Here is a 24,753-nt window from a genome sequence, read left to right on the forward strand (position 1 = left end):
TGAGGTGCTGAGTCACACTGTTCCCTGGTTTATTGAGATTCAGGGAGATCCTTCCCCAAGACACAACACAGTGTGAAAGGGACACTGCCTCCTGCCCCTTCAGTCCATCTGTCCACACCTTCATTTGGTTAGGATGTGGACCTACTATCCACTGAAAACAGCCTCCAGTCTGTACCCGTTTCTTTTCCCTTACTTCTGAAAAAAAAACAATAATGATAATAAAGAAAACTAAAATGAAGTCTTGAGAGGTAATTATGAGTACAGACAGAGGGTGGTACACATGAGAGCAAAGAATCCAGGGAACATTGAGAGGAAACGTAATGCCGAGGAGAGGGATGGATGGCCCAGAACACATGAACTGCGGAGAATGTGTTTAACATGTGCATGTTGGGTGCACATGACTCTGGTGGGAAAAGACATGACATCAGGGAGGCAGACAACTCAGAAAGTGTAGTAAGACAGAGGACTTCCATTAAGACAGCCAGGGAAACACACATATACATGATGTTAAGATGCAAATAAGTCAATATGCAATGCACTGGGTGGCACTGGTAAAACACAGAAAGATGTGGCATGCACAAGGAAGACAGCGTAGTGTGCTCAATGTATCACACACACTTACCCAAACACACCACGGCACAGAAAGACATGACGTGTGCACACAAGGAAGACAGCGTAGTGTGCCCAACACATCAAACACACTTACCCGAGCACACCACAGCACAGAAGGGCGTGACGTGTGCACATGAGGAAGACAGCGTAGTGTGCCCAACACATCACACACACGTACCCGAGCACACCACAGCGCATATCCACAACCACTGTCACTCACAGGTGCAGGGTATTCAGAGAGCACAAGTAATGGCGCATGAGAAAGCACTCTGGAAACACCACACTTGGAGGATGGGATATGTGTGCTGGGAACCCAGAGCACACAGAGCAGAGGCAAAGAGCATGTAGACCTGGGTAAGAATGATTCTCCTGGAAAAAGCAACATTTAAGGAGAGGAAAACATGGGAATGTGTAGAAAGACAAGGACAATGGAAGGGGATTCTGATGCTGAGAAATGGAGAGGGTCCTGTTAGTGTGGGAAGAACACTTGTGGGGAGACCCCTGCGGCTGAGATTGCAGGAGTTTCCGTGATGACTACATGAGACAGGACGTGGGAGAAAAATATGGTGAGCTGCCCCTCTGGGGTTACGAGTGAATAGCTTCAAGCAGGGTTCAAACCAAACTGTGAAGTAGCGATACAAAATTATATGAATGAATAAGAGAGAAAACAGTCTGGTTTCCAGAGTATTGGAGATCCAAATAACTCCAAACGCACAGAGTGACATATATTTATAAGAGGGGGATTGGAGCATGTTCTCCCAGTTGGAGATAGGAGTCCTTGCCCTCCTCCCAGTCCCCCACCCTCTTCCCACACCCTTCCCTCCCCTACTGGCCTTATCCTTCTTGATACCCCCTCACTTGTAAAGCAAATGCACTCGACTCCCATCACAGCTAAGTCGGTCAGGGGGCTCCGAGGGTCCCCTGGGGAGGCCCCCAGAGGGGTCTGGGGGTGTTGGGGGGTGACGCCGTGAGCGGAGCTGTTGCCGAGACTGGAGCTGATGGCGCAGTTCAGAGACACGCTCCTCTTTCTGGAGGAAGAAGCACAATTGGGAGTGTGGGAGGAGGGTGTGGAGTGGAAGGAGGGGAAAGGAGGAGAGGCGTTGAAATGGGATGTGCGGTGAGAGAAGAAACTAAAACTTGAATCAAGAACAAAGAAAGCCACGGACCGTAAAGGCACCAAGAGAATAGATCAAGGAAATAAGTGAATTAAAAAACAAAAGGAGAATATATAAATTGCATCAACCAAGTTGGAATGCCACCCTCCACCCCCAGTACCACACTGGTCCCTAACTACAGCCTGGACACAGTGGACACTGTGGGCAGCTGCCTAGAACCGATATGCTGTGGCCATATGCCTTACCCAGCACCTGTGAGTGTGGGCTAGTAATGGCTCACAATGGCCTCCCCCTAACTACTGCCAATGGCTGCTCTTTTGCCACAGGAGGGCTGAATCTATAGTCCCCATTTCAGAGCCTCCTCCCCTTCCTCAGGCTAACACTAAATTTTCTTGAGACTGAGTCTCAACCCTTCCTCTTTCCCGCGCCTGCTCCCTTACAGGTTTTATGAGGTCTGTAAACCACCAACACTTAAACCTGTATCTCAGGCTCCACTTCAGACAGCCCAGCCTTAGACATGGACCCCGGTAGTCACCGCATACCTCAGCAATGATCTTTTCCAATTCACGGTTCTCTTTCTCCAACAGTCGGGACTTCTCTTCCTCATTGTTGTTGGTGGATGACCCTGTCTTCATGGTGTCCTGGGCTTCGGACTGCCATTCCCCTCGGGTGATCAACCTACGCATCTGGGGGCAAAGGAGCTGTGTGAGCGAGCACCTGGTAAAGTGTTGAGAGTGAAGAGCAATGGAAACCCAATAAGGACAGAATGGAAGTCCTGGTTCTGTCTAGGCAGGGCAGGGGGAGAGCCTGGCCTCACCTTGGGCACAAAGAGCACAACCAGAGTAATGTAGGAAGAGAACACGATGGCCAGAGAGGCAAAGGCAAAGGCTGCATCCTGCTGGCTGGAGAGAATCATGGTGACAGGAGCAGTGATGAGACACAGGACCTGGAGAGACAGCATTTGGGAGACTCAGATCCAACATCGGTTCAAGTGGGGTGCAGGGTTTCCTTCCCCAAAGACAGAGTCCGTGAAGATGAACTCCTGGGGAATGCTGCACGAGTTCAGGACGACGCTCAACTTTAAATAGCTAAGACCCAGGAATAATCTTCTAAACCAGTTCTCAGCTCTAGACCAATGCTTCCCTCAGGAGCTCTGCATTCAGTCCTTAGTGCACTAGGTAGGTGCGAAATGATATAACGTAGTGTGATTTCTGTTCAGCTTTTTTCTTATCTGTCTATATTTCATATGTGTAGCACAGGAGAACATGTATGGTCACATGCATGTGAATGCATGTACATATGGAGGCTAGAGGAAAACCTTAGCTGCCATTCCTCCTCCATTCCGGTTTTTCAGAGTCCTTCGCTGGCCAGAGGTTGCCTGGTCACTGAGAACTGAAGACCTATGTGTCTGCATCTCCTCAGCACTGGCATTACAAGGACATGCCATTACACCAGCTTTTCCTGATGTGTGTTCTAAGGACCAAATCCAGTACCAATCTAAGTTGTCTTAGAAGCATCAGAACCTATCACCCCAGCCCCAAAGTAGTGTTCTTTCTAACCTGCTGTGTAGTTATATCCTCTGAATTGAAGCATCCCTTTCCCAAAGAGAGGGAGACCTGTGAAACTCAATTAGAAGACTAAGAAGGCCTATCCCAAAGGTATAAAGGCAATAACTAATTCCTGGTGAAAGAATGCTGTCTTGTGGAACTGCCTGCAAGTCGGGCAGCTAACTCTAGGTATGCAGTTACCGTGAGTCATCACCCATGCTATCGTGTGCTTTTTAGATGGTATAAATGCTATTAACTCCTTCATGCTCCTATAGTAACCCAAAAATGCACAGATTTGCCAAGTGTGATGGTCAGCTTTATCGATTTGACAGCGTCTAGATTCTAAACTCTAGAGTCACTCAGGTGATTATCAATGAGGGATTGTCTAGATCATGTCAGCTTGGTCTGGGAGCATATTGGGGGGATTATCTTGATTTCCATTGCTAAATGACGTGAAAGGACTCAGTCACTGTAGAGGGCACCAGCCCTGAGTGTAAGCTCTCATGCATCTATCTCTTGTTGCTCTTGGCTCTGGATGACTTGCTCTTAGCTCCCGCGTTGACATCCCTCGTTTTATGGAACTGTAACTTGGAACTTTGACCTAAGATAAGCCCTTTCTCCTCAAAGCTGCTTTTTGTCAGGGTATTTCATCACAGCAACAGAAATGACAACAGGATGCCAAGTCAGACTTTGATAGAGTCACTTCCTTTGTCTGTTGCGGCGCCCTATCTAGAGTGAACTGACATTTTTTCACGTCTCCTCAGGAAAGCAACACAACAGTGACTTGGTAAATCAGACACTAACCAGTGTTTTAGGAGAGGACTAACACCGGGTGTCAAGGGAGCTTACCGCAACGTTGTAGATAGCCATGCCCACAGCCCTGTGGTCATTGATCTTCTCAGTGGAAACACTTTTGGTCTCATAAGCAAGAAAGATTCCCAGCAGCAGCAGCAGCCCCTTGTAACCATAGAAAATGCCTAGGACAACAGGAAAGTGTCCTGGGCAACAGGACCCTCACACTCCCAACTCAACCCTCCTCTTCCTTGTCCTTCATTTACTTCTGCTTTGTGTAGCTCCTCTATGCAAAGAAAGCTTTCCTCTCCATTCCAGCCCCTCTGACGTAGCAAATTCTCAGCAGCTAGAAATGATCCAATGGATGCTACACAGTGTCGTCTCAACTCTTAGCCCGTCAGGCAGGAGCATGCAATCCTGCCTAAGGGTTTTAGTTCACCGTGTGAATTTGTAGAACAGAGGAATGTTAGACAGGCTGAAGAGAGGCTAAGCCTATGACCTCACAGCCTTGGTCCTACTCTCAGGAGCTGGCGAGTAACAGATGGGTGGGTCACCCACCTGCACTGGCCCTTTGCTGGGCATCACTACTCACAGCAAAAGACCAAAGCTCCCCTACTCTAGTGCTGTGATAAGGGCATTGAAACTGACTCCAATGGCCCTTCTCCCCTGGTCTCCTGCTGTTACCCATTCCTCCTGCTATGTGTCCTCCTTCCCCTCCTCCCACCCACAACCCACACACCAAGCCATGTATTCATCTTCCTGGAGCTGCAGTGTTCCAGCTGGGGCAGGATGGATACATCGATGTCTTCCTTTGGCTCCTCTTTGGCAAAAGTCTGATGGAGAAAAAGGAGCAAAAGGATGAGTGACCATACTCTTTCCCAGCTCCTGAACCCCCAGCCCCGCCTGTTTTCCCATGAGACTCAGTACTGCACCAAACCCTACGCCAAGCCTGGAGACATTTCCCTGAACACACCAGAAAGGCTTGTTCCCCACTTTCCCCAATGTTTGGAAACCCTACACATCCTCCCAGATCCCTGGCACATCACTTCTCTAGATAAACCAAGAGGTTTTGATAGGGCTCCATCTGGGAAAGATAGAAGAACCCTGGATATAAAGAAGACCGAGAAGCTCCCTCCCTGAGTAGCCTCCTTTTCTTTTTAAAGTCAGGGTCTCACTATGTAGCCCTGGCTGGCCTGGAACTCACTATGTAGAGCAGGCTATGCTCAAACTCAGAGCTCTGCCTGCCTCTGCCTCCAGCGCTTTAGGATTGAAGGTATGTACTACCACACCTGGCCTTCACTAAGTAATTATATACTTCAAGACCAAACATAGCCCTGAAGATGCCAAGTTGATAGGCCCTGTTCAGCTTCCTGATCCCAAAAACTCCTCTCAAGTGATAGATACCTCGATGGTTCGGTGCAAGGGGTCCACAATCTGCCAGATGGCAAGAGTCAAGATATCCATGCCCACCAGCAGGCCTACAGTGGCATACAGTTTCCAGGGCTCTAGGGTCTGAGTAGATATCCAGAGAAGGCAGGTCAGAGAGGTCGTCTCTGTACTTGGGATCAAAGGCTGGGTCTGGGGAGTCACTCACCTTCCTCCATTCCTTCTTCTCCTCCTTCTTTGTGAAGACGGTGTGGACCCACCAGATCTTGGTGAACATAGAACCATAGCCCAGACTGAAGCCCAAGCCCAAGAGCCAAAGGCGGGCCTAGAAAGGGAGAAAAGACACTGGCAATAGGTGGGACTGGGCCCATGGTGGAGGAACTGCAGGAAGCAATGTGAACAGTGACCAGATAACAGAAACAGAAAGGGGAGGCTGGGACTCCATCCTTCTCTACTGCTGCGGCACCAAGGTATTCTTGTTAAAGACTACTAGTCTAGTGCCTACAGTTACCACCTGCACACCTCGGAATGTAACACAGTACAGCACAACCACCAGCCAGGACCTCACCATCCCTGTGCCCCACCCAGCTATGCTGAACCACTCAGTCTCCCTCGTCTACTCTCTGACCTCACGCACCGTCCTTCAAGGCACAAGCTCCTGGGGGCCACTCAGACATGGAGGGTGAGCTGCTTCCCTTCTCTTTGCCCACAGCACTTTCTACAGATCCCTCCTTAGATGTATCTCCTAGTTGTCTCTCTCCTGCTGCATGCTGGTCCCACTAGGAATAGACACGTCCTGAGGACATGAGTGCATGTGTGTGTGTGTGCACAGTGTGTGATCAGGACAGAAACACAGTGGAGGAAAGAATGCCAGTGGAAGGAAGCAGGAAAAGAGTGGATGCTTCACAACAGTAGAGAACCAATCAAACATCATTGAAGCCAGCCTAGCCCCACAGTCCCAGAAACTCCATGAGCCAAGTGTCCCCAGAGACCCTCCCCCCCTGCAATGATACGTCCCTTTCCCCGACTCTATCCGTTTTGATTCTGCTTTCATCCTTTCAAACTCCAACCAAGGCTCCCACGGGAAAGCCCAGTTTTGTTTCTTGGCCCACATACCACCAACAAGCCACTATTGTTCATAAGTTCTGTGTGCGGACCCCTCCCTTTGTCTTCAGCGCTTCACCCCTCTCCTCTGCGAGGCATGCCTAGCAACCTTGCAACCAGCCAGGGAACCGCAGAATGGAAAAGGTCTGGCACCCAGAAAGAAGGGATGGAGCCAGAGAGAAACCAAAAGGGTGACGCTAGGAGGGAAGGCAGGAAGGGGGGGACACTGGTCAGGGAAAGAGAAGAGACAGGAAAGCCATATTCTGCAAGGTCTACACTGGCCCCCTGTCTACTCACCTGGCAGACAAACGGGAACTGGCCTTTCTTTATGTGGTACCCGTCCAGCCCAAGGGGGAAGACAGCAGCTAGTGCCAGCGAGCAGCCCACGGCAGTCAGATTGTTCAGGTTGGGCTGGGAGTTCTGGATATAACTAGGGCAGAGGCGGAGAGGGTGGGAGAAAGAGCAGAATTACCCCATCTCCTCTAGGGAGGCTTGGCTCTCCAAAAATGCCATCAACGGTACAACCCTATCCCCAGGGTGGATAAAGGAGACAGACTGGAACAGACAGAAAGACACTTAGGGTAGGTTGCTGGGCCACAGAGCTGAACCCAGGGGGGCACAGGGCTTCTGCAGCATAAGGTCCTACGGGCACACTCTAGTTAGAGCCTAAGATTCTGCGCTAGGCCTCCAATGTATTTTTTCTAGCTGATTACTCTGAAGCAAGGGCAGGGGGTCATGCCTAGCACCCCCTCACATTTTTGGAGAGTCATCACACCACTCTGTGACACATGGCCTTGAGAGTCCCCCTTTCTTACTCTTCAGGAAGTATCGTCAGTACCTTGGAGAGCCAGCCAGGCCAAGGATCAAGTCAGAAGAGAGACTTACCGCACGTGGGAGTTGTAGATGTTAAAGGACAGACAGACAACAGCAAGAACAATGCCCAGGCTGGAGAGAACTGAGACGGAGATAAAGAGTTTCTGTGACAGGAAGCGGAATGTCTCGATGACCAAGGTCTGGTCAGCTGGGGGAGACCCTCCTGCATGGCACAGGGGAGGAGGGGGAAAGAAAAAGAAGGAAGGACAGCGGCATGAAGGCAGGACAGGAGAAAGGGGTGAAAGGCAAGCTGCTGGGGGACACTCGGTGTCAGCTGAAGACACGAGGCCCTCAAATGCACTTAGGGGCTAAGGCAGGAAGAAGGCTGGAGGCACTGGGGACCTTGAGAAACACCCAGAAAAGGAAAAGATAGGGTCTGTGCTGAGGGTCTCTTCGATTGATTACATGTTCTTTGTTTCTGGTTTTTAAGACAAGGTTTCTCTGTGTACCCTGGCTGTCCTCCTAAGACTCCCTTTCTAGACCAGGCTGGCCTGGAACTATCTATGTGCCTGCCTCTGCCTCTGCCTCTGCCTATGCTGGGATTAAAGGTGTATACGACCACGCCTATCTTTGATTGTTTGTTCTTTCTGCTTCTCCATCTTACAGGAAAAAGACAGCTAAAGAGGAGAACAGCTGAAATAATTCTATATAGCCCCATTAAAGGTGCAAAAGACAATCACAGACGCAGAAAGCCAGAAGAGTCTCCAAGTATCCAGTGTGTTCTTCTAACCTCCAGCAAAAAATACAAGAACAACCCAAGCAGGGTAGTACTCCCAAAAAGTGTTTCCAGTTACTGTTAAGAGAAAGCTCAAATTTGTCAGAGGTGGGGGGGGGGGAGGGTGATGATAAGCAAAACACCTACTTAATTTCAATTTGCTTCGTCTAAAAAAAATTTTAGAAAGCCAATTTAGGCCGGGCAGCATTTATAACTGAACAAAATACTGCCCTAAATTCAAGCTACAAAAATAAATAAATAACAAAAATGAAGCAAAGCTTAGACATACAAGCTCACTCAGTAGTTGAAGCAATGCTTGGGTGCTGAGGCAGGAGGATCGACACAACTTTGAGGTCAGATTAATCTACAAAGTGAAAACCTGTCTCAAAATAAGTAATAAAATAAAGTAGGGAGCTGAAGAGATGGCTCAGCAGTTAAGAGTACTCTCTGCTCTTCCAGAGGACCCAGGTTCAGTTCCCAGCACCCACGTCATTGGTTGCAACCATTTGTAATTCCAGTTCCAGGGATTCTGATGCTCATTTCTGGCTCAGGCACACAAATGGTACACATGCACACATAAATGTAGGCAAAACACATAAAAATTAATTAAACTTAATGAAGCTGGACTAGAAAAATGGCTCAATGGGTAAAAGCAATTGTTAAGCCTGGCAACATTAAATTCAATCCCCAGAGCTGGGTAAAGATGGAAGGAGAAAACCAACTCCACAAAGTTGTCCTCTGACCTCCACAAGAACACCATGGCATACTGGCCACACAGCATGAATATGGACGTGTACACCACACACGCGCGTGCACGCACACACACACACTTCACTGGGCATGGCAGGTGGCAGCTGCCTTCAATGGCCTTATCATCCTTCCTCATCAGTAGGAACTTCCTTTTTGCTAACCTCTAGTGTCTTTCCCATTTCCTGCCATTTAGCATACCTGGATTAAAAAGTGCGTGGCAGGCTAGGTGTGGGGACACACACCTTTAATCCCAACACTCAGGAGAAAGAAGTAGTGAGTTGGAGGGCCAGCCTGGTCTACAGACGAGTTCCAGGACACCTAGGACTATGTAGTGTGACCCCACCCCCCCCACCCCCACCGCCAAAAAAAAAAAAAGAAAAGAAAAGAAACCCGCAACATTGCAGCATAAACCAGGCGTGGTAGTATACACCTGAAATCCCAACACTCTTGAGATCCTGAGGCAGGAAGATCATCCTGAGGTCAAGATGAGCCTCGGCTTACATAATGAACTCAAGCCCAGCCTGAGGTACAGGATAAAGCTTTGACTCAAAAAAAAAAAAAAGGAAAACAACAACAACAAAAATAAAAAACAAAAAACCAGAAACAAAAACTGGTGAGATGGCTCAAGGCATAAAGGTCCTGATGATGGAGTTCAATTCCCGGGCCCCACACGGTGGTAGGAGAGGCTCCTCTGAGTTGTCCTCTGACTCCACATGCACACAAAATGAATATATAAAACACAAGGGGAAAACAAACAAAACAAGTAAAAAAAGCAAAGCACGAAACAGCCCATAAGAAATGAAATTTTGTTTCCTCTACTACAGTTAAGCAGCTACTTTCCTGACAAGGACCTGGAGTCCCTGTTCCTAATGTACCAAGGCTGGAGGAGAGCTTCCGTTTCTCACTGCCTCTCATTCACTGCAGCAGAGCTTAGAAACAGGGTGACCCCAGGCCTCCCCTTCCTTCTTGGAGGCCACGGTTCACTCCCAATCCCTGCTGTGACCCCTCTGCTGTTCTAACCCAACAGCAACCCCTCCCGCCACTCCCCATCCTCTGTGCCCCCATCCCCAGCCCATTCAAAAGTCTGACAGTGATCGTTCAGAAGGACCAAAAGAGAACTTACCAATCCACTTATCTGTTTTGGACCAGGAAAGGTCATCCTTGGTGCTGTCGTAGTAGCCAATCTTCTTGTAGCTGCCACCTGAGCAAAGGACTGGAGTTGTCAAGGGCAGGGAGAAGACACCCTAGGCCACTGACCTAAGCAACCCAAGGACCCAAGGTCTCTTGGACAGGTAACTTAACTTCACAGCAAGTGAGGTGCTTCCCGAGGCAATCTGAATACACAATAGAGCCCTTAAGGCATTTAAGGCTCTTCCCCGAGGAAGGCTCCTTGCCCGGCTACCACCTATTCTACTGCCTCACACCTCTCCAGCAACGTCTCTCACTTTGATTCTGGCTTCCAAAGCTTTAAGCAACTTCTGCCTAGCCTCCCTCTTATGATGGACAGAATCTTTTTTTTCCCAGTGGCTTTAATTTTAGAAACCTCTCTCCCTTTGGCTTGAGTTCTAATGCCTTGGATATGTAAGATACATCTGTCTCTTAAAGTGCCACTAAGGGAAATGCAGTCACTCCTAAGAAAAATCTTCCAGAATGAGCACAGTTAATACAACTTTCCTTCCAAACACCACCTCACACCTACTTCACCCTGGCTGACGTCCAGTCTCACTTGCCCCACATACTGAGAGGATTTGGTTGGAGAGGTGCGGAGAGAAAGAAACTTTTTACAGGAGGCTAAGAAATGGGTCTCTTGCCACACCACAAGGAGCTGAGTCAGGTGGAACTGGAAGATTAACTCGCAAAAGTTCTGTAGACTCCTCAGTGCTAAGTTATACGGAAATGCCGTCTAGGAAAGGCCAGCTATGTGTATGACTGGAACATTGTTCTCTCATAGCAAGGAACCGAGAGAATTCCCTTTAAAAAGAACCAGCTTCCTAGGTCCAACTTTCCTTCATCTTTCAGAACACGCTAAGAGCCCTTAACTCCTCAATCTAGCCTGGGGCAGGCAACTTCTGGGACTGAAACTGAAGGCACTGGGAAGAAAGAACAGCTCTTTTTTATCTGCATCGCCCTTATTGTTTAAAGCCTGATGAACACAGTGCAGGCAGTCTTGTTGAGATGCACAATTGATCTCCTCCCACGTGAGCACTCAGCCCAGCCCCTGCCTGCCCCTTCCCCAGCCTCTCAGGCCCGAGCTCACCCTGCAGCTGCTCGATAAGTGTCCACGCCATCCGGGAGCCACTGGCATCAAAGACCACATGGCCCTGAGGAGAAACATGTGGAGGAAGGCAGAGGGGATGAAAGCAGGAGGAAAAGAGAACATTAAGGACTCTGAAACCTTCTGTTTTTGATGTAATTGAGCTTCTGAATGAAGGCTATTTATGGCATCTGCTGCATATAGGACACACCCCAGATGCACATACCCTAGATTCTGGAAACAGTTTTCTTTTGAGAAGAAGCTTCACCCTTGAGATCCGAGTGAGACAGTCCCCAGAGAGAGGGACAGGAGCAATCACCAAACCTTATTGGGCACTAATTTCCTCACTTTAAAAGGAACGAGGAGATTAATTTTCAAATTGCTATCTCTTTAAAAAACCCTACCCTTCTCATCTGACCCGTAAACACCTGGACCAGGTTGTAAAGCACTAGAATACAGTAATTCTTTTCATTGTCATCTTTTGTATGGTTCTCTGGTTTGGGGATCCCTCTTCCCATGGTCTATGACTGACTTTACAGAAAAGCAACGGAAAAAAACAAGAGAATGTGTGCATCTAGGGGCCCTCCAAGGTGTCCCTTTCCATGACAAAAGCTGCTGTAACTCACAGAAACACCCTCAAAGGATGAGGAGTTCATGGCCCGGTAGATTTGGTCTGTGATGGTCTGGTTGTTGTAGTTAAAGTCCTCCAGACGCACGCCCGACCGGCCACCTCCTCCGGAGGTCTTGTTCAAGGCCAAAGCCAAGGCCCAGATAGCGTCATAGGCCAGTGGTGCCTCCTGGAAGCCTCCAGTCTCCTCAGGGTGTCTTTTCAGCCTTTTGGTTAGCTTCTCCACAAATTCCTGGGAGGTCTGGATGAAGGAAGAACAAGAGGAAAGCATTGGAATATGCGTGGGCACAGGGGGAGAGGCCTCAGTTCTGGCTCAGACACTGTGACTCGAGCGGATGGTTTGTGTTGGTGTTGTCGGGTAGACCATATGTACAGATAAAATCGTTAGCTATACCCATGTGTCTGTCTTGGGTTGGAAGCGACAAGACTAAAGCGGAATTAGCTGGGTCCAATGGTCTTAAGAGTGTACAGCTGCTAGCTCAGAACTACAAACAGAGAATGCTAACTCAGAACTACAAACAGAGAAATCTGATGAATAAACACTCTGGAAAATGAATGGCAAGGGAGAGAAGCAGAGACAGAGCCAAGGAAAAGATGGATATCGCAACAAAGAGTGGCAGAGCTGGCATTCTCCCAACCTTCAGACTTCCACAGCAGAGCTGACCCAGGAGCTAACAGCTCCTCCAATTTTGAAAGATCCAGAAAAGGCGACGCCGCAGCCTTTCGCACTCTGCCTGCCAACCAGGAAAATTGTTCTTTAGGGTGCTAACTTCTTGCTATCCTGGTATGACTTCTGTTTGCTGCCTCCTTAAGACTGGTGACAGTCATCGGAAATACCCTTCACATCGCAGAGGTCCAGATTCAGTACAACTCACATGACTCTTGGTACTCAACCTTTTCCCAAGAAATCTAAAAAAAATGGCAATCCTTTAACTCCCATGGATGAAGAAACCTGACTGTATATATTACAATAACCATACTTGACTTCATACTTATGGGTGAACAAATTCCTGAACTGCCTTCCACATAACAGAGAACAATCACACACTCCCTTCCTTACCACCCAGAAATACATAGGAAAATGTTTAATTTCTTCTTGGCAAAACATGTGTATGATTTCGATACACTACAGATAATTGTTTGGGTTAGAACATTCACAGGTATGCTTTAACGAAAGAACGATACGTAAATGAAGAATCTTTGCTCCTGGACAATGAGATGACTCAACACATAAAAGCACCTGCTGCCAAGCCTGAGCTGGAGTCCTGGGACACACACAGTGGAGGGAGATAACCAGCATCCAGAGGTTTCCTCTGACCTTCATATGTGCACTTTGGTGCGGCACACATACACAAAATAAATGGAGAAAATGTAATTTTTAAAAAACATTGACGGGTGGTAGTGGCACATGTCTTTAATCCCAGCACTCAGGAGGTAAAGGCAAGTGGATCTCTGAGTTCAAGGTCAGCCTGGTCTACAGAGCGAGTTCCAGGACAGCCAGGGCTATGCAGGGCTATCCTGTCTTGGGGGAAATTTTAAGCCTTGTTCTCATGCCCCCAAAACATTTTTTTTTCCTGTTGGTTTTTTAGAAACAGTCTGGGCCTTGAAACACAAAGGTCTAGGGTCAACAACCCTACGACAGGAATAATCTCCATTCCTCTCATAAACATTAGTAACTAGCATCGTGCGCAGCTCACAGTGAACACTAAAAACACCCCTAGAACTCTGTGCACTTCATGTGACACCGTGAAGGAAGACACATGTCACATGTACCCATAGAATACAAAACACCAACAGCTGGCCCTAATATAAGCCATGGGCTTTGGGCGACAACGGACAGTTTTGATGAAGACCAACTGCAACCAATATACTCATGCAGTGGTGGAATCTGACAATGGAAAGGTTTAACCAATGAAAAGGGTATGCATGGAAAATACGGGAACTGTGGACCCTACAATTCTGCTGTGAATCTAAAACAATAACATTTTTAAGCAAAAAGAAAGTCCACTGGATGGATAAGTAGATGAATGGGTTCTAATTCTAATTAAACCACTTACCTACTAAGAAATCTCAAGCAAGTTATTAAATCTCACTAAACTGGCTATTCAGCTTTAAAATGGGAATAATACTGTGTTAAAGAGCTCCTGTAAGGATTAAGTAAGAACACATAAAATGCTGGGTATGAAGTATATTACACTTCTCCCTGTGAGTTTCCCTGGCTGCACCCACATCTTTGTTCCCAACGCTCAGGCCTGTAATTCTGGCCCAACACCTTAAATATTACAGGTCTCATTTACTCTTAACTCATTGTAGTTATACATGACCACTGATCTCAAACTCAAAGAAACAACGGTGATGGCAGCACCTGTAGTCCAAGCTGCTTATGATGCTAAAGAAACAGGGCGGGGGGTGAGGGAGGCACGGACACCTGAGTCTGATACTGTAAGTTCAAGATCAACCTGAGCAACACATTAAGACCCACCTCAGAGAGAAAGACAGACAGACAGACAGTCCACAATGGTATACGCCTGTAATCTCGAATTTAGGAGGCAGATAAAAAGAGCAGAATCTCAAATTAGAGGTAATTCTAGTGTACACAGCTAAGTTCAAAGTTAAACAGAGCTACCACATAGTAACACTCTCATCTCGAAACAAAAGGAAAGGGGGATGGGCTGGAGAGATGGTTCTGTGGTCAAGAGCACAGATGCTATTGCCGAGGATCCGTATAACTCCAGCTCCAGGGGACTGATATCTCTGGCCTCCACTGGCATCTCCATGCAGATACTCAAACAAACATAAATAATAACATAAAATAAAGACAGAAGAAGAAAAAACAAGATACAAAACTAAGCTCAGTTTTCCCTCACACTCCCACACTCTTCCGTGCATAAGACAGAAAAGTAAACTACATATTTCCAAATCAGCAAATCCTCTTAACCTGTTTGTTCTAATGTCTCCTTAACACCATCCCTCTACATACAGGAGGAGGAAAAAAAGGCTGATGATGGTGGTAACATAGATGGTGACGATGCTGGGAAGGGGTGGTAGGGGAGATGGTGATAGCATCATGTTAATCCTCAAACATTTCAATGAATGGGCTCTATTACTGTATCTATTTTAGAGATAAGGAAACAAAGGCGCAGGGTCCTGTAACTTGCCTGAAATTACATTGTAGCAAGTGGCAATGCTGGGACTCCAGCCCAGGGTGTCTGGCACCAAAGGCTGAGCTTATTGTGCGGTACCCGGAGCTCCTTCTGTGCTGAAATCCTATGCAGGTACGAGTGCCCACAGTCAGCAGAGAGCTAACATTTTCTGAGCAGTTAGTCCTTCAGTTTTCAGGTCTAGCCAATCCTCAGTTCAAAGTAAAGATTACATCAGAGAATCACCATATTGGGAAGGGATTAATCTGCTCAGCATGGTATTATCCCTGCTTCTCAGCTCACTCAGGACAACACAGCTAGCCAAGAAGAGCAACACCAAAAATTATGACAAAACAATCTTTCCCCTTGAGTCGGCAAAGATTATGGTTCTCTCTCTCTCCCTCCCTCCCTTTCTTTCTTCCTTGGTGGAGGGTGTGGGGTTGGATATATATGGCCTTACACCTGTAGGTAAGGCTGGCCTCAAATTCACCATTTCCCAGACATGGTGCTTAAAATTCTTTCTCTAAACCAGGGTTTCTCAACCCCCCATGCTGTTGACATCCTTAGCAGGACAGTCTTGTTGCTGGGGGCTGAACCATGCATCACAGGACATCTAGAGATGTCCTCCTCCTCACCCTCCAGACATTTTGCAACCTCTTTTGAAAACCACTGCCCTACAGTTCTCATGGGTGACTGGATCTGCAGCAGCAGAAACTCCAGAAACGAAACCCTCAGGTCCCACCCCAGATCTACAGAAAAGGTTCCGTCACCTAGGTACTAACCTAATTTTCCAGGTGGTTCTGATGGAAATCTGGGAACTGATCCAAACACACCTGAGGCCATGTGGGATAAAGGCAATGGTGCTGTTTCTCTACGCCTCTATGGTCCCACTCCACCCCTCAGTCCACCCCTTGCCCTGATCCACTTCTTTTGATGCTACCTGACTCACCTGTAATCTTCCTAGTCACCTGAAAAAGCTGCTTTCCTCCTCTATTGAAAAATCTAGGCTTTTCCATGTGACATTTTTAGCTGGGGATTCAAGAAGGTTCTGTGTGCCTTTGAAAAAACATACTTTCTCTAAAAACGAAAAACCAGAAAGGACCTCTGCTCCCAACATCCCACCCCGAGACCCAAGATCCCCACCAACTCTAAGCTCTCGTCAGTTCCTTCTCTCTCCTCACTGTCAGGCAGAGTCCTAGGGTGGTAGGCTGTGGACTTAGGACACTAATAAACCTTTCTGACTTTGGTAACCTGCTCCACCACTCTGGGTTCCAGAAAATGACTCAGCTTTCTTGTCCTGTGCAGGGAAGTGGTTGACCAGTGTTTCTTCGCTGTACTTTTTAATTAAGATAAATTAAACATAACATCCCCTTAGAACATTTTAGAGCACAGTTTATAACCAGAATGTATGTGGCAGCCTGCCCTTTATCACAATCTACTGCCAGAAGTAGATTCTCAAATCTCTTTTCTCCTTTGCTAAAACACTACCATTATCTGCACATTATTTGCACAGAAAGGTGCAAAGGCTTTGGCCAGGCTTTGTGCTTTTCCATGGGAAATGATGGGGCAGAGCAGGTTGGAGTTCAACACAACAGAGCCATGATCCCAGGACAAGTCACTAAACCTCCCCAGTTCTAATTCTCTAGCTCAAAAGATATAAATAACAAATCTAGTTTAGAGTATTGAGGTTAAGATCCTGAAATTACATAGAGCATATCCTGATTTTCCTCATAAAATTAACCATTATTAAAAGCTTCATTAACCCACCTCTCTGAAATCAGATATTTCGCAGCTGGAGTTACATCGGGATAAAAAGCAGACATACAGGTTACCCCACTGACCTATTGAGATCCCCGCACTGTAGGGTACGGTGCTGTATACAGAAAGGGTCTCTTCCACACATACCCACACCCACTCCCACTCAAGGCTCCACACACGGCTACCCTGGTCCTCCCAAATCAAGAGAGAATACCTTCCAGCTTCAAGTACTATCACTAGAAAGTTATCTGGGGTTAAAGGGTTTCTGAAGTCTCATTTACATCCAAAATCTTAAAAAAAATTATAAAACTAATTTTACATCAATCAAAGTGAACATTAACGGTGGGCAGTGGTGGTGCACGCCTTTAATCCCAGCTCTCAGGAGACAGAGGCAGGAGGATCTCTGAGTTCTTGGCCAGCCCAGTCTACAGAAAGTTCCAGGACAGATAAGGCTACACAGAGAAACCCTATCTTAAAATAAATAAATAAATAAATAAATAAATAAACGGTGAATATTAAAGCCAGACATGCTAGCACATGCCTTTACTCCAAGTACTCTGGAGGCCAGAGGCAGGGGGATCTCTGTGAGTCTGAGGCCATCGCAAGCAAGTTCCGAACACCCAGAGGTACAAAGAGATTCTCTCAAAAAAAGGGGGGGGGGGAGGTGAATGAATATTAAGCAACTCTCTGAGGTACTAACATAAGTCACACACACAAATAATAAATAAAAACAATAATAATACATAAAAACACACCTGTGCCAAGAGAAGCTCTCTGGAAAAGGTGTGCTTCTATATTACCATTAACGCCTCTCCCTCACTTGGCTTCTCACCAACTGCTCCTTGTCTCCATGGCAACAGCCCTTCCGCTTGTCAGAGCCCACTGTACATGACACTAGTTTCCTCTCTTGCCCAAGGAAATCGCAGCACAGGCAGAACTAACAAAACACGGTGCAAACAAATCCAATATGGGCACAGGCCCCTTTCTGCCACCGGACTCCACCGCTGACCTCTCTTCTTCCCTTCCCCTCCCCTTCCCCGGTGCTGATTTCCAAGCCCCCACCCTCACCATGTTGGAAATGCTTCGGGTGTTGGCAGGGTTCAGCATGACGATCTCAGTGGTGATGTGGCCCTCCACTGCCTCAGTCATCTCATCCACTGTACAGTTGATTGACGGGTCATAGGTCTTGAACCAATTGTCAGCATACCACCCGATGAGGAACCAGACATACTTCTTCCCAAAGAGCCGTTCCTTATAGACCTGCATTCGAAGGGGCAAGGGAGCATTTGAGGTTTGGTTTTGTTCTGAGGGAGGCGGTGTTATCTCTCTAGATACTGTTTAGCCTCTTGAGAATCAAAGAACAAGGCTTTCTTTTTTAATCTTCACCGAAACCTATTACTTTCTATGCTAACCTAAAAATTTAATAATATATTTTTTTTTTTGAAATCTTCAAATCACAGGGAAGGCTCAACAAGATGCCTCTGTTAAAACACAAAAGAGGCAAACGGGAAAGTGTATGTGCATGCTTGAATGTAGACAAGCGGTGGATCAGAGCCTACAGGCGGGCTTGGTATTCATTATCACCTCGGGTTCTCTGCTATCAATCTGAGCAGAAATGCCACAGGGAGGACCACGAGAAAACCACCACAGAGAGCCCATCCAGCCCCTCCCGGCTCCAGATTCCATCTCCACCTCACAAAAAACTTTCCGGGCTTCAGTCTCATAGAAAAGTCCCACGATGATCCGAGCATCTTGACGCTATAAAACAGAAACAGAACTCCTGAGGGATGCTGAAAGCGCCCGAGGGTTAAGCCAGTGCTTTTGAAGCGTTGATTTCCCAACTCCCACTGCTTAGTGAAAAAAAAAAAATGTTCAATGGGCAGTGGATAAATGTCAACTGGAGATGGAACTAAACCTTCCCCGGAGACTCGGCTGCCTCGCCGAATGAACAACTGCCTCTTCCAGAGTCTCCTTTCTAGCTGACCACCTTCCACCATGACCCCTGGGCAGGTGGAGCCCACCACCCCTGCTCGCCCACCTTCAGGTTTTTAACAGGCACAGCTGGATCTGAGAAGAAACTCTGGCGGAAGGTGATCTCGATCCCAGCCTCCTTCACTCGTTCCTCGAGATCATCTAGCGTCTTGGGTGGGAATAAGAAAGAAGGAGGGAGATGGGGTACAGCGTACAGGATAGAGCAGAGCTCATGAGCAGGAACTGGATGTGAATGCACGGCAAAGGCGTAGTATCTGACTCTTAATCCAACAGAATGGAATAAAGCACCCCCAGTCCAAGATGCATGATGAGCCCTTCCTCGGGGTCTGTATCCAGGGACACTGCCTCATCCACCCCACTCATGACACAGAGAATGAGAGGAAACAGAAGCAGGGCAGAGTCCAGAATAGACAGAATGATGCCAACTCAAGCAGCAAGTGGGAAGGCAGACAAAAGGATCACAGGAAAAATGGACTGAGTCACTGAGAAAAGGTGGGAAGGGAGGACTAAAGGGTCACTGAACATAATCAGTTCATAGAAAACCCAAAGAGAATAATCAGGCTCCTTCCTTCAAGTGTGGAGCCCTGCATTTCCCCTCCACCTCTGCAAACTCGCCATCTCTCTTCAGAATATCTATGAGCATCTCTCCGTGTCAACTACCAAACCCACACCTTTGTCATGTGTCTCTTATTTGTCTGCCTGTGCCTTCATCCTCTTCTTTCCCACCCCATCCAGTAGCTCCACACTCAGCTGCCAAGCACTGTCCACCCCTGAAGGCACTGGAACCCACTGCCTCCCTAGTTCATATTCCCTCTCATCTCAACTCGGAATGAAACCGACTTCCATAGAGCAGAATCCTATCTGTCTGGGGAGCAAAACAAAACGATGGCGAGGATTCCAAAAATCCAACTCATGTGTTCCCCAGGCTACAGAAAGAACAAGCGCTTCGCCCACTTGGAATGTGTTCACTTTTGATAAACCATCCAGATCTCCCACAACAGAGCAGATGCCCCTGGGACCTCACGTCCCATCCCCTGTCCGGACTCACTGAGGTGAAGACCTCTGTGGTCTGCTGGATGGTGGCAATCTTCTTCCAGCCCCACTTTTCAAAGAGTTTCACCCGGGTGGGATTGTGGAGTGTGGCGGATGGATGTGTTCGGAAGAACGTTGGAAAACGCTGCCGGTTTGACAGGGCTGGTGAGCTGGAGCCATAGGAGAGCTGGAGCAGAAGGATGGGAAGTGTCCGTGAAAACGGAGGATTCCAGGAGTGTCTTTAGCCCTTTCTAGGCTTGCATTTTCCTCCCAACTCTGCAAACTTCCCCACCTTTGTCCTATGAAAAGCGATGTCCTATGAACACACACATACCAATCCTCATCATGGAACCCCATAGCTCCTTCAGGCAATGCTACCAGAAGGTCAACCAGCTCAGATTCTCTGCTGGCCGATCCTGGCAGTGGGTCTCTCCCTAGTCTTCTTAAACATAACCACAATCCCTTTACTTAGCATAGCCCAAAAGGAGACGACCCTCCCTTCCACCCCCTTGCATACCACAATAAGATTCCACATCCGGGCAGCCTCGGCTACAAGTGTGGACACAGAACTGCAGCCTGGCATGAGGATGATCTTGATGGGGTCATTGTAGAGCAGTTCATACAAGTACTTGGTGGCTTGCCCTGGGTCACACTGAAGGAAGGAGGAGGAAATGAAGCTGGCTCCCAGTCCCCCCCACCCCCGCACAGACACACACATCTTGCAATGCCTACTGTCTTGGACAACCTAGCGCCTTTCTCAGTTACTCACTCCCATCATTTTCACCACCTTCTACTTCCTCTCAGGTTTCTAGTTTTCCCTCTTTCATTGAGCTCCCTTCTCTTGTCTTCCATCTGGAACCTTAGCCCTACTCACTATTGCACGTTCTCCCTTCCATATCAATGCCCATTCTACCCTCCCCTTTTCTGCTCATCCTCAATCATCCCTAAACCTATTCTCTTTGGTCATCTCTGCCTGCCCTCCACCCTCCATCCCATGTTTATAGCCTCTGCACATCTGCCCAGAAAGTCTGCAGGAACACACACATCCCAGAGCCCCAGACAGCTTTCTTAATGAAATTTTCACCTTCAATTTGAGACAATAGGAACAAGATCAGTAGGGGATATGCTCAGCACCCCATCCTTTCCTGCTGGGCCCTGACATTTGACAAGTCAATTAGAAAAAGGGGGGTTAAGGAAGACTCTAAAATGAGGAAAATAAATAGAATGGAATTCTCCACAAGCAGAATGATATTAGAGGTGCTTGAAAGAGACGCACCAGGAAAGCTGGAGAGCAAAAAAAAAGGTAGGAGGAAAATTTGGGGAGGAAGAACCAGCCATGGGTCCCCCACTGTCTGTTCCCCTCCTGCTGAAGTATGACATTTCAGAAGCTGCTGGAGCCCCCAAAAGAAGTGGAGAAGAAATGGCAACCAGTGGGGAGTCAGAGCAGAGGGTCACAGGGGACTGGAGAGAGTGAACTTAGCGGAAGGGGTTAGAAAGGAAATAAAGAAGGCACCTGGAGTCTGCTTGCTCCCCACTGAGGCCTGACATTTGAGGCACTGTGGGAAGTTGGAGACGTGAAGCCCAGGGAGTCAGGGGGAGCTGGCAAATCTGAGCACCCAAAAAATTCACTCTGAATTGCGAGCTGCTCTGCTCTCTCGCCCTGTCAAGGGCAGGGCTCACCTGTAGGTTTGGAACACTTCCATGCCTCCTACTTAGAGCATCTTTGCATTTTTTTTTTTTACCATTGTGAGGTCCTTCCCAACTTACATTAGAATAGAGACTGCCCCCAGCTTCTCCCAGTGTCCCTCTGCCGTTTGTCTGAAGAAATTACTTAATATGAACAATAAGGATATTCAGAAACCTTCAGTTACATAAAGCAGGGCATGTGTGGCCTAATGTGTGTGCCATTTTCTGCTTCATTTCCTCCCTTCCTGTTCTTACATACTCCCCTCCACACCACACTCATCACTGCAAAGTCCCCCTCCATGGGGTTCCCCTCTTACCAACCAAGGGCCTAGACCTATCCTCTGCCACACCCCCTCCTTCACTTCTGCCTTCTCCAAGCCCCCTACCTCAGATTCCCCTGCCTTCCTGCCATGCCCCATCCCAAAGCCTGCTTCATCTCTGTCTCTTTCTAGTTCCCCCTCACGGCCAATTATCTGTTTTGCTCTCTAAAGAGATCAAGGCCCTCTCTCTTCCTGCCTCCCTACCCTCACATGGCATTTTCTTCCCTGCGCCCTGCCATTCTTTCCATTGGAATCCTAGGGTAAGCTGCAGGCAGGCATTTTCTAGGCAGGATTTCTGTGGATGAGAATGAAGATATACTACTTGGGATTCCTTCCCAACTAAGGAGTTTGAACTAGTGTTTTAGACGAATGGAGATTCTTGTTTGTTGATGCTTGAGACCCACGGAGAAGGCAACAATACAGGGAATTTTAAGTTTTCTCTCCGAGCCCCTACCAACCCATCCCCTAGCACTAGGCTTGCAGGCTCATTTCTGCCCCCTTTGGAGGTCCACATCTATGTTCCACACACCCCAAGTATAAAATGGCCAAATCTCCCACCTGTACTGTTTTCCCTAATCTCAAGTCTCTGGAGCCACAAGTCAGAAAGGACCCAAACCTCCTTCCTTCTGTCCTGTCAGTTCCCACTTAGGGAGAAACCTGGTAAAGAAATCTTATCATAGACCAGACTCTAACACCAAATTTCTTCACCATGATCCTCTCCCCTCTATCCTTTTCCCAACCCTGCGTGCTGTTTCTCCTTTCAAAACCACTAGGCCATGATAATAAACCCAGAACCCCAAGTTCCACAGGAAGCCCCAGGGTTCTTCACTGTCCCCACCCTCCTCCCCGCCCCCTCCCTTCTCCATTCTTTTCTGATCTCCCTGAACACTGACGCTGCACCCCCAATGCTGCTGTAGGGACTCCTAATGGACCCCAATACACTCTCTCCCAGTGCCTAAGCCCACCTCTTGACTATTATTAGTCTTTCCCAGAGCCCTAGGCCACACATTCTCACAGGAATCCCCCACAAGGAAGATGAGGAGTCATGCAGCCCTACCTTACTGTTTGTTTTGATAAAGTAGAACCCTCTTGTCCCTCAAAATCCTCCCCCTTCTCCTCCTATTCCTTTAAGCCCCAACCTACGCCAAGATTTACCTTGTTACCATGGTAAATGTAAACCCCTGAGCCAGCTGCCCAGCTCTGACGTTCCTTCCAGCCCCCAAACATGGCCAGGGATAGTTTACTCCAAAGGACCAGTACCTAAGACCCCCCACCATTTTTGCGAATCTCTTACTGCCTGCAAGAGAGTCGGCCTTGAGAGCCACTGAGACATCCCTAAGCTCCTGCACCTCCTGCGCGTCTCCAGCCAGTCACACTCGAGAGGGGTCTGCTTCGCAATCCCAAAGAGGATTCACAGCCCTGGCCTCCCACTACCCCAGCCACTCTGTCCCTCACCCCGACTACCTTGCTGTCGTGGTGGATAAGCTTGAGCTCGTAGTCCGGCAAGATGTCCCTGCGGCTGTTAACGTCCTCCAGCGCCATCTCCACCGCGGGCTGGCAGGCCTGGCCCCCCGGCCAGCCCCCGCTCATGGGAAACAGCGCCCCGATGTACACTGCACGCCGTTCTGAGGAGGGGTGCGGGGGGACCCTCGGGTGAGGCCGCGGGAGATGGGGGGAGTGGGAGGCCCACACCGAAGCCACCCCAGCCGCCATCACCAGAAGAAGCGGCAGCGGCCACCATACCGGGAGACAGGGGCCCCCCGAACCCATGGCGAGGAGGGGCGGGGGCGGCCTCCTTGGGGTGGGGGCAGCTCAGGGGGGACACTTCTTCTGGGAAAGGCTGCTGGGAGGGCGTCGGGGAGGTGCCTCCATCCCAGATCTCATCGGGAGGAGGGGGCCAGAGCCCCAGGAAGGCAGAGACGTGGGCTTCCTAGGGCCAGGCGGCGCTCGCTCCCGCCACCGCGGACTCTCCTCGCCGACTGACCGACCGACAGAAGGGAGGAGGGAGAAGAGGAGCTGGGGGGCCTTGACGTCACGGGCTGGGGGCGGGGATAGGAGCCAGCACCGAGGCCCGGAGGGGAGGGGAGAGGAGGGAGACAGCAAGGAAGGGAGGGGTCTCCTCCGCGAAGGAGACTGGAGGGGAGGAGACCGACAGGATTTGGAATGTGAGAGGCTAAGCACAGAGCAAAGAAGAGAAGCGAGAGTGGGTTGGATAGGAGGGGCTGGTGACAGTTCTTAAAGGGGCTATGGGAAGATGGAGCGAAGGACTAAGGGTGGGAAGACCGAGAGTGATGAGAAAGGTTTTGCAGACAGATACGGGTTGAGAAAGTGAGGACTGGGATCGAGAAGTGAGCATTAGGGGAAGGATAGTGTGGCTGAGGGAAGGCTTGAGGAAGGGTGATGCGAGAAACGGTCTAAGGAGGATGCGAGGCCTCGCATGGGTGGGACCGGTGAGCAGGGCCCATGGAATCTCGCCGGTAAAACCTAGGTAGTGGGTGGCAGGAATAGGTCCCCGAGGTCTGAAGGAACCCCACGATGGAGAGACCTGGGATCCCCAGAACACAGCTGCCCCCTACCGGGCTTCGCGCTCGGAAGCTGAGTCCGAGAGGAGCGCGAGCCCGAAGAGCGTGGCCAAGCGGGGAGATGGGAGGTAGCCCGACCCGCGGAAAACCACGATTTGGCGGCAAGAAACAGGTAGGGAGAGGAGGGCGAGGGTGCAAACTAGAATGGGTTGGGGAAGATAAATAATAAGACACCCACAACCTAGGGAAGGAAATCCTGCTGGTAGAGGGTGAAGTTAAGGGATGGGGGCGGCAGTGCACGTGGGAAGGGTTTCTGATCTCACCTGAGTGTGGCGTTCGATTCACTGGCAGCAGGAAAGACGGGGATCAGAGAAGAGTTACCAGTGGCGCCCAGCTTCCCAGGCCTGATCCCCAGCCCCCTCCCACACCTGTTCATGCGGAGGGAAGACTGCGTTGAGGGAAGGGTGCCTGGGGATAAGAGCAAGGCGGGGCTGGGGGTCAGGACTTGGTGTTTTCTTTATTTATCA

At 48.8% G+C, this 24,753-nt stretch overlaps 1 protein-coding gene across 2 annotated transcripts in view; it reads right to left on the reverse strand.

The window, feature by feature from the left end:
• The window catches only part of Gabbr1 (gamma-aminobutyric acid type B receptor subunit 1), a 28,239-nt gene continuing 3,486 nt past the window's right edge, over positions 1-24,753 (reverse strand). For both annotated transcript variants that reach the window (XM_041634760.1, XM_041634759.1), the window contains exons 5-23: positions 24,550-24,570; positions 23,169-23,329; positions 20,216-20,350; positions 19,715-19,885; positions 18,713-18,814; positions 18,367-18,432; positions 17,743-17,934; positions 11,775-12,017; positions 11,152-11,215; positions 10,018-10,095; positions 7,442-7,592; positions 6,854-6,986; positions 5,661-5,777; positions 5,471-5,578; positions 4,806-4,899; positions 4,124-4,251; positions 2,545-2,673; positions 2,270-2,413; positions 1-1,640 (exon numbers count right to left, since the gene is read on the reverse strand). In XM_041634760.1, the coding sequence (XP_041490694.1) occupies positions 1,467-1,640; positions 2,270-2,413; positions 2,545-2,673; positions 4,124-4,251; positions 4,806-4,899; positions 5,471-5,578; positions 5,661-5,777; positions 6,854-6,986; positions 7,442-7,592; positions 10,018-10,095; positions 11,152-11,215; positions 11,775-12,017; positions 17,743-17,934; positions 18,367-18,432; positions 18,713-18,814; positions 19,715-19,885; positions 20,216-20,350; positions 23,169-23,329; positions 24,550-24,570 (2,411 nt within the window). In that variant the 3' untranslated portion in view covers positions 1-1,466. The remainder of the gene's footprint in view (positions 1,641-2,269; positions 2,414-2,544; positions 2,674-4,123; positions 4,252-4,805; positions 4,900-5,470; positions 5,579-5,660; positions 5,778-6,853; positions 6,987-7,441; positions 7,593-10,017; positions 10,096-11,151; positions 11,216-11,774; positions 12,018-17,742; positions 17,935-18,366; positions 18,433-18,712; positions 18,815-19,714; positions 19,886-20,215; positions 20,351-23,168; positions 23,330-24,549; positions 24,571-24,753) is intronic.

Source organism: Microtus oregoni, unplaced genomic scaffold, assembly GCF_018167655.1.
Source record: "Microtus oregoni isolate MIOR12 unplaced genomic scaffold, Mior012 000046F_ref0000063, whole genome shotgun sequence".
NCBI classification, from domain to species: domain Eukaryota; kingdom Metazoa; phylum Chordata; class Mammalia; order Rodentia; family Cricetidae; genus Microtus; species Microtus oregoni.